Below are 9,527 nucleotides of genomic sequence, written 5' to 3'. Positions count from 1 at the left end.
CAGCTTTCTCTACCACTCCTTTGATCGGATGGATGGATGGATGGATGGATGGATGGATGGATGGATGGATGGATGGATGGATGGATGGATGGATGGATGGATGGATGGATGGATGGATGGATGGATGGATGGATGGATGGATGGATGGATGGATGTTATGAACATCCCCTTTGGAATGGGGCGGTGGGTTGCGCCACCAAGCGCTAGCTGGAGAAAGGCCTCAAGCCAATGCCAAGTTAATTGATTTTGGGAACAAAGCGAATATCTCTGACACACTGATATTATTTCAATGTTCATAAATGTTCGTGAGCTTTGACCTGTTTAAGCACGATTCGAAGCAAGATGCGTAAGTGAATGCAAACAGCTCCAATGCATGTATGTTCGCAAACTACCTTGCAGGAACGCTACGGTTGGTAGCTGGTGCAAAGAGAGAACGCACGTTCATGACAAACGAAGATGCCTAGGAAGAAAAAAAAGATCGGCTTCAGGAACGAAGGCAAAGGTGCAGGGTAGATAGACATGTCGAAGACGACATACATTCACTACATGCAGTAAACGTAAACCGAATGTTTGTAACTTTACCAGGCCTTCTTCTATGACAGCTTTTGGTTTGCTTTCATGGACCGCTATCATTGATGCCTGAAAATTAATAAAAATTGCTGTCACTTTGGCACTGACTTGATTCATATATATTATTACCGTTTTGTGATTCAGAAGCAAAACATTGAATTACCTGTAGGCAGAACATGAAGAGAATTTAACAACCTAGCCATAACAATTTAACAATTTTAGCCATAATGATTATCGGTGTCCTAGCCGTGGGGTCCTGCTAATTTTCAGTAGTTTGGGTCCTCAACTATCTTCGAGCCTCTAGAAATATAATCCCAGAGCCCACGTAGGCTTGCGCCTTTGGAGAACTGGGGACCCTACAAGAAATTATGCTATCTTTCCAAATTTGCATTTTTTTCAATGTAGCTTTTTTCCTCCAAGATCATGTGATGAATTTGTGATTTACGCCTTAGTATATTAGCGTGTACAAAACTACGTCACAAATGCGGAATTCCAAAATGATTACATTTACTTCTAGGAACACAGCAAAAGAAACTTTCCTAGATGGTCGTGTCAACGCCTGGCGACTGATTTTTTGATGATACACCTACCGACTCATCAGAAAAACAAGACGGCGAACCTCGCAGGCGATGTAAACACCGGGTTTTCGTTGGCAAATAGTACCACCCTAAACTGAAATAACTCATATTAAGGTAGGACACCAGGTTGTACAGATTCTTGGCTCCTCGAGCAACAGCAACAAGATCTACAGCAACCACCATCTCCCGCTGTGGGCATGTGCCATGCCTAGTCAGGCTGGCAGAAGATGAAAATGATCTCGTAGGTATGCACTAATCTGTGCCACAGAGTCAAAAGGGCTACATCCACAAAGAGTAAAACGCACTCAGCAGTGAGAAAGGTGCTTGCCTGAGCTCTTTTGAAGCGTCGTGCGTGATTCGAGCCCAACGAAGGCTTTGGACACCCACGTCCAACCAGGCAGGGCTCTCAGCCTCAAATCCAAGGCGATGCACACGGACCGCACTCCGCTTCTGGACGAAGTCGAACCATTCGACGGCGAGGGAACTGAAGCGGGCCTCTAACAGCCTTCGTCCCCTGCCCCACAACAGGCGGCTTCGATGGCCAGTGTAAGTGTAGACTCTGCTGCAGTTCAGGTCGGACATGGCGTGGCTGATTGCGGACCCTCGCGTGGCAGTCAAGGCGGCGGAAGTGGCGGAGAGGACACATTGCGGGACGCTCCGAGCCCCTCTTCTCGATCAGTGGCTCCTCTCATGGAACCAGAAGGTGAGATATGCGCGTTTCTGTTCAGGTCTGAAGGAACGCTACATTCTCTTTCAAATGGTGGAAAATGTGTCGGCGAGCGATGGGCGTGGCATGATGTATTTCTGTTTTGCGAGATTGTATAGCGTGCCTTTTGTGTCTACGCCATTAAACCTCGATTACTTTCAAGGCTTTCATTTATATTTGAAAGCATATCTCGATCGGTCCCTGCTTAAAGATGCTTTTTATGAAGCATTGACCTTTTCGCCGGTATGACCAGTGTTTGCGACCATGATGTCATGCTAGGTGATTTGTCACATTCGAGATTCTGGCTTTCTGAACGCGAATATAATTTTGCAGATTTCTTTTTAAAGTGACAGCTTTACTGGCCGCGAACTTGCGATTTCGCCGTGGCGGTGCTCCGAGGAGACATGACATCACAACGCGCGCCTCACCGCGGATATTTATCTCTCGCTCGCTCCCTAGTCACTACTGCGCATGCACCACTAGTAGCACCAAGCCACAGGTGTTCCGCCACTGCGCAGCGCCGCGCCTTTCCGTCGCCGCTGTTTGGTAAGACGTCACATCGCGTTCCTCGTCGTTGCGCTCGCCTCTGCTCGCTTCCCCAGCTGCGTCGCATGCCTGATAACATGTCGGAGGATGGAAAAGGAGAGCTCGCGTGCGCCGCAACCCCAGTTGAGGCGGCAGTGTGGACGACGACAATTCTGATAAGCAGGAGGAGGCCTGGAATCGACATCGGTGTGAGATGAAAAGGAAACGAATCGTGCAGGAAACAGACGAACAGCGCGCCGAACGAGTGGCTAAACGTCGCAACATAGCTAAACAATCAGACTAACCTGGACTTGCAATCAGGATTAACCAAAACTCACCATGCTGCGCCTTAGCTTTCGCTACGTATATCCTGGCATAGCCAAACAAAGCCACGGTCAATTTTTTTTTAATTTCTATCCCCACTGCCTTTTTATATTGTGTGATGCGCGAACGTTGAACAGTGACAGAGAAAATAGACACGAGGACGTGAGTTCAACCCATGTCTTTTATCTACGTCTTCGTCAGCGGTTCGCTAATCAAACAAAAATATCCAACGCCAACCAGCCCATGTAAGTATACTAGGGACTATACCTACACTTTGTTTTCTTTCAGCACTATTGTCCCAGCGCTCACATTCGTGAAAGCGCTAACACTTGCACCATGATCTTAGTACGGTTTACGAACACTCTGCATTGACGAAGCTTACAAATGTGACAAGCAATGTGCCGCGTAAAGTTCGCTGAACTACAAGTTTCGAATGTAAAGTTAGAAAGCTTTTAATCCCAATAAACTGTTCCCTGACAGTATTGTTTAAGTAAGAGTTGGTTTGCACGCCCCTTTATTGTCGAAGCGTATATCGATCTGCCCGTAACTTATCCCACGTATTACACTAAACGGGACTCGTACTTTGCCTTGATTTTGATTATACCAACTCATTTGAATCATAATGTAGGGCCCTTCACACAAAACTTGATGGACAGCAATTGCGGGGAAATTCTAATATTCACTGGCTGGCTGGCTTGTGGCATTCTGGGGACGGTAAAAAAATCTAACATCTCCAAAATTGCGAAATTGGTAAGTGTAACCCTCCTTCCCTGCTTCTGCTGTTTGACATTTCCGGATTTTTGGGTATGCGTACTAATCCTAGCTCTAGGATTTTCAGGCAACGCCACTCCCAGAAAAGTAAGCTCGAAACATCCTTTGGTCTGTTGAGCAAAAAAAAATATATATTAACCACTCGGCTCAACTGACTGTTGTAGCCGCCAGGTATAGAGTTTACCTGTGTTAAGTTTGTAATGCCCAAGGTAACATGCATGCAACGTGTTTTCTTGGCTGAATATTCTGATGCAAGGACAGCAATATTAATGATAGTCAGTAGTGATTTTGATATTCTGGAGAGTGGTATAATAGTTATGCAATTTACAGCAAACCAATCACCAATTATTTATTATTGTAGTAATTAGATTACAAAAGAAATAATATTTCATTGTCTTTGTACATGTGCACCCTTCATTGACTTAGATTAAAGTGAACAAGTGATTCTAATTTTCCATGATGTGGAACTATGTTTGGCCATTAGAGGGTTGGTGCGCGCTTATGTCGTAACTTTTGTTTGTTCATGAGTGTGTGCAGGGAAGAGCATAACTTCATTACAGTACGGCTTGTACCTATAGCCGACAGAGACAAAACGCCGGATGAAAGTGAAGCACTTTACTTCCTCCACCATAAATTCAGGTGATCGAGCATATCCGAGGAGCCGTCCACAAGCCCTGCGTAGGCGAATCTCGCACATCTTCTCCATCTCGCGGTACTCGCCGACGCTCCTGCTCATCACGCTGCTCAACCTGACCGTGCTGCTCCTGCTTCTGCTCTTCTGGCGCCAGAAGATCGTCCACCACTCGTCGAAGATAATTTGAGTTCGACCTCTATTAATGTGTGTCTCACTTTTCGGAGTGGAAAAACGCCTCTAGCGCTATACCAGTACAATGAGAAGCCCTAATATTTGCGGACGAGTGGCCAGTGCAATTATATTTGGTAACTTGCAGAATTTAAAAAAAAATTCCCAACTTGAAATTCTGAAGATCAGACTGTTGAGCTATCTGGTACTTCAGGACTTGAGGTAAAGTGAAACAGAGCGCGTAGGGCATCACCACTTCTTTTCTTCTACGTGCTCACTTTCGCTTTACCTCAAATCAGGAAATTCAGATTTGCGGTATATCAATGACTGAACAATATATGTCGATAAAAAAGATATCGACACCCTCACCAAGCACTTTAGATCTTCAGAGTTTTCACATATGCACCTTGCTCGTGTCCAAATGCCTGGATGGTTGGTTCACACAATTATTTGATCAGGGAAACTCATGATTTATTGGGAATAATGTATTTACGCTCCTATTTTGATCATGTGCCAAGAATTTGCCCACTGCAGTAAAAATACTTGCTTTTTGTTCTGGTATATATTAACAGAGGTCCCACCCTTGCAGTTTTTCGCTTTGAGAATTGTATATGATCAGTAACAAAATAACGTTGCACTATGTGCATTATATAAAACTAAGTTAAACTTCAATGACCTTAACCTTAAGATCCTCTTGAAACGAGGTTGCCGTGAATGTTTATAAGAACTTTCGAATGCGTCGAGGGCAGTTTGTGGAGCGGATGGTGCACCTCTTTGTAACTGGACCTGAATCACTGAGACTACTTCACCATGTGGTCTCTTCACTCAAATTCTCATAGTATAGGAGGAGCCAGTAATAAAGTGTATGGCCAGCATAATATGCCCTACAATAGCGATCTCAATGACTCTCATTTCATTAAAACGTTTCCTTTTGTTGCGGTAGCGTTTTATATTGTCGTTTGCTGAGTGGTCCGTACAAAGAGACGTTCGAATATGTCGTACTCGCTTCCTGCTGAATGCTATGGTGGTTGTTTGTTCAAGGGTGTGTCCTCAGAACTTCAAATGTCCAGTGCATCACGGCTTTGTCACATCATTGTCTTCAAACTGCAACTCGTCGCTGCTGTGAAGGCAAACCTGCGAACAATAGAGAGTTTACACAACCGATGCAGCAAGGGCATGACAGATTATCTACCCTGCGAGGACTGCATTTCCAATATACTTTTCGCTTAATTCCACGCAGCACAACTAAATGAAACGTGCTTCGCCTCCATTGCCACTCTTTCTGAAGTTTGAAAATCAGTCCTGCGAATTAAAAAAAAAGAAAAATCACGAAATCTCCACTTGAAACCATGCTTCCCGCCCTTAAAAAAGCAAAGGGAATGTTCAAAGCGCTGGTTATATGAGAAGGTCTAACTACAAATGTATCTACGCATGTTTTATGCGCGTGGAAAAAGCCCTAGTGTCACCATTCTGCGGGATGCCTTGGGTTACTCCTGCACTAAAGTCTGCTACAACTGAACTTACCGTATAATTTGCCTATGACTCCTCTTTAGAATGCGCCGAGTACTGGGCCAGAAATGGTTTTCTTTGCTACTAATGGAATGAAAGTTCCTCCCTCTTCTCATTACAGCTTCCTAACCAGCAAATTTTATAATAGGTGCTCCCAGGACAGCTTGTTTTTAATCACGAGCCATGCTTTCCCACAATAATATCTTACCCACTTTAATATTATTGCTTTAGTTTCATCTTTCATTATTTTGTCAATCTCGCTTGTCTCTCCCTCAGGTTTTGACCACGTATCATTCGTACTTTTACTTGAAACCGAGCACGTTTTCGTACGACTGTGTCTTCCATTCCTGTTCTCATTTTTATTGCTCGTTACGACAGTGGTGGAATACTATGGCTCAGTGTGTTTTTTTTTTTCGGGAAGACTAGTCCTGCCGTAATGACGAAGCCTGCATGCATAACGGGCGCGTTTCCATTTTTTTTCACCCCTATTTCTTCGAAGAACCAACTGAACTACACTTACGCGTTTCCTCTGCGTAGCAACAAACTCCCGACCCTTTTCCCATCCTTTTTTTTCTCTAACACGCTGACTTCTCCTAGCCTAATTTGCACACCAGTGCAAATTGCCCTGCGTAACCAAGAGATTGCACCGAGAGGAAGCCTCACTTCTATATCGTATAAGGACAGGATCTGCTAACACACCGGCCTGGTTATTTAAAACGGGGCGAATACATTCTCCCAACTGTACGGCATGCAACGAGACAGGAGACATTGAGCACTTTTTGTGGTCCTGCCAGCAATTCCAAGAAGAAAGAGCCACTCTCCTGAAGAATTTGCAAAACAAGGACCTTCCGCATGCGCGCCTGCAACACCTTATAATTCCCGAGGGATCAGTGATGGCCCGCAAAGAAACTTCACGTCTCCTGATCGAATTCTTAAGAGACACTGGGTTGATGGACATATGGTGAAACCCATCAGCGGTATTGTGCGAGACGCTCGGGCGGAGCAATTGCCGGCCTTGTTCGCCAGGCTAAACCCGCCTGTTGCTACAATCCACCACCACCACCACCACCACCACCAGTGCATTCTCAACCTCCTCTCCCACTGGGGGTAGGGAAGAGTGAGCTACGCACACTTAAACTCCGCTATGGGAAGCAGTTGCTGCCCTGACGAAGACACGTTCTCTTGTCGAAGCGTTGACTCCGGCGACATTCCTTGTTCGACTATAGTTGATCGCTCACAGTTCTAAATTTGTATAACTGTTTAATTTCACTAATTAGGAAGTTGTATATGATGCATTTCATTAAGTCGTCGTCTGCTTAATATGCGCACCTAATGCACCTGTTATTGTACTTACTGTGTGCGGTATGCAACCAGTGATACATAACGTGCCGTGTTTAGGATAATTTCGAGGGCACCTTATCTGAAACGATCTGATGGTGTAGAAGGCCTAGCGGTGTGAATAGAAAGCTCAAACGTGGCCCATTAGAGGGTGTGAAAACACTGTTCAAGATATTTTTTTTTGCCTTGTATCTAAGAGCGATGCCGAATAACTCCTTTTATTAACAGCTGCATAGCTGACAAATTATGAATTCCATCAGAAATTAAAAACCTCCAAATCAGATATATATATATACTGAAGGAGTCGCTGCTTTCAGTGATTATTATATTGATTAGAAAAAGAGCTGTATTGTTCAACGCCCTGGAAATGCACAGACGCCTGCGAGCAACACCGTAGATGAGAGAACATAATTTATTTTTATCACCCGAGGTTCTTTAACATCTACACACTGCACTGCAGACGAGCACTTTTGCATTTTGCCACGATCTGAAAACGAATCAGTGACTTTGTTCTGAGCTGTATAGCGTCATGGCCATTGAGCCACCATGGCACCCACACTGACTGAAAACGGCTATCGGGTATGGTTCGTTACAAGGATGTAGACTCATTGTAAAATGTTTTCTTGACAGAATGTCAAAAACAGCGGAATATCATATAACATTCCATCTAACAAATGCCTCCCAACAAGTTTTGGTGTTACAAAAGACGTTTCAGCAAAGCCAAAATCTTACCGTCAATTCTTTAATCACCTCGGTTCCTTCAGCGCCATTGACGCATTCGAACGTAGGATTAAAAAAAAAAGAATGAAGTCGGTATTCAGTCACTGACATGAAATTAGTTCACCTGGTGACGCTTGCCAGAATTATTTACAGCGTTCGCGCGTGTCAAACGACAGCGGCAGGAACTGTATCAGCACGTATGGCGCCTCGAGCCTCCTACAAATGTTTTTCAGAAAATCTGACCAGCAAGTGAAGGAGCCGGCAACCTGATTGGAGAACGTCTTCGGCTTTTGGATGCGTGGAGAAGATTTGACTGTGCCCAACATGCCAGAAAGTCACTTTAGAGCTTTCTATCTAAGACTGGTTTAGACGATCGCCTCTAGAACCAGTGACACGTGCATTCAGTGCGCGATGTGGTTGCACGATAACTTTTTGTGTGGGAAAGATTACTCTTTCGTGTATTGCGTCCACGGTGTGCATCCGCATACTGGACAACGCGTATATAGTAGCTCATTTTACAATAACATAATCACCCGCCAGCTACTTTTCCCTTTATTTCCCACTTCTACTTTCTTCCCCAGGGAAGAGTAGCAGGCTAGAGACACGCTCTCCAGGCCGACCTCTCCTCCTGTCTCTTCATTAATATCTCCTCCTCCTCTTCAGTCAGCGTTCATGGTATCAGGAATTTATCGTTCTTTTCTCTTGTGAGATTTATTTTCTTGCAACACACATCGTTTGTTCCTTTGTTCTGGCACACACCATTCAACGAACAAATCAGGATTGTACAGAGTGATTCTTTTTCAGTTTTACAGACTTTTCTTTAAGTTGCCTTTGCCAGCTAGCATAATTCTTGCCCTTGAGCTGGATTATTCAGAGGTGGACATTACTACTACAAAAAATGGAAACACATTCAACGGACTCTCACAAATTTAATTATTCACTTATAACATCACAGCACATATTTCAGTTTGCAAATTGTAGCCTGCGAGCTTGAAAGACGTGTTCACTTGAAATTAATTTCCAGGATTACACCAGTTTCGAGATTTTTCCGAAAATTTGAGAGAAATAGATGGGCATTCCAGTTACTTTTGTGCTTCAATGCATAATAGTGCGCTTTGTTTTAAAAAGCAAGTGCAAAAACAATGCATTTCTACAGCCAGTTTGATGGCATGTGTCTCGTTACTGGTGTCATTCTGAAAATTCATTCTAAGTGCATACATCGTGTAAAATACTGGCTACAATTCCTAAAAAATATATAGCAACTGAGTTTTTGTTAATTAGCTGAATATGGCGCCTTGATTTTTCATGCAAGTAATATTTGGAGCTCTGTATATAAATTATGTTAGCTGCAACAGCCAGTCTTTAATAAATTCTATGAAACTTCCATGAAACTTCCCTGATAACCACCCTTCATATCAGGTCTTAGTGAGTGCTGTAAGCTCAAGCGAATCGTGCCATGGTTATAGTACCACTGGCTACATAATAGAGAAAGCAAGCACCTTTTTTATTGTTATTTACATTCATGTCAGTCTGCTTGTAGATTTATTTGTTTAGGTATTCATTTTTTAAGATTTATTTCTTTTGGGAAATATGTTTTACTCGAGAACCACACAGACTGCATCTGTCAGTACTCAATATTGTTATGGCATCAAGCTGCAGGAAGTTCCTACTTTGCAGTACTTTT

At 43.7% G+C, this 9,527-nt stretch overlaps 1 protein-coding gene across 1 annotated transcript; it reads left to right on the top strand.

Annotated features, from left to right (window-relative positions):
* Window positions 1-1,365: 1,365 nt before the first annotated feature.
* Window positions 1,366-5,155, top strand: LOC135914875 (uncharacterized). The gene is made up of 2 exons (XM_065447792.2): window positions 1,366-1,851; window positions 4,114-5,155. Exons 1-2 carry the CDS (start codon window positions 1,686-1,688, stop codon window positions 4,293-4,295), a joined length of 348 nt encoding a protein of 115 aa, XP_065303864.1. The 5' UTR covers window positions 1,366-1,685; the 3' UTR covers window positions 4,296-5,155.
* Window positions 5,156-9,527: the final 4,372 nt, after the last annotated feature.

Source organism: Dermacentor albipictus, chromosome 2 (genome assembly GCF_038994185.2).
Source record: "Dermacentor albipictus isolate Rhodes 1998 colony chromosome 2, USDA_Dalb.pri_finalv2, whole genome shotgun sequence".
Lineage (NCBI taxonomy): Eukaryota > Metazoa > Arthropoda > Arachnida > Ixodida > Ixodidae > Dermacentor > Dermacentor albipictus.
The sequence above is the reverse complement of the archived record's forward strand: the minus strand, read 5'-3'. Positions and strand labels throughout refer to the sequence as shown.

Coding starts and splice junctions, on each gene's coding strand:
- LOC135914875 (XM_065447792.2), top strand. CDS start 1,686: ATGGCCAGTGTAAGTGTAGACTCTGCTGCAGTTCAGGTCGGACATGGC. Junction 1,852..4,113: donor TCCTCTCATGGAACCAGAAG/GTGAGATATGCG, acceptor CCATAAATTCAG/GTGATCGAGCATATCCGAGG.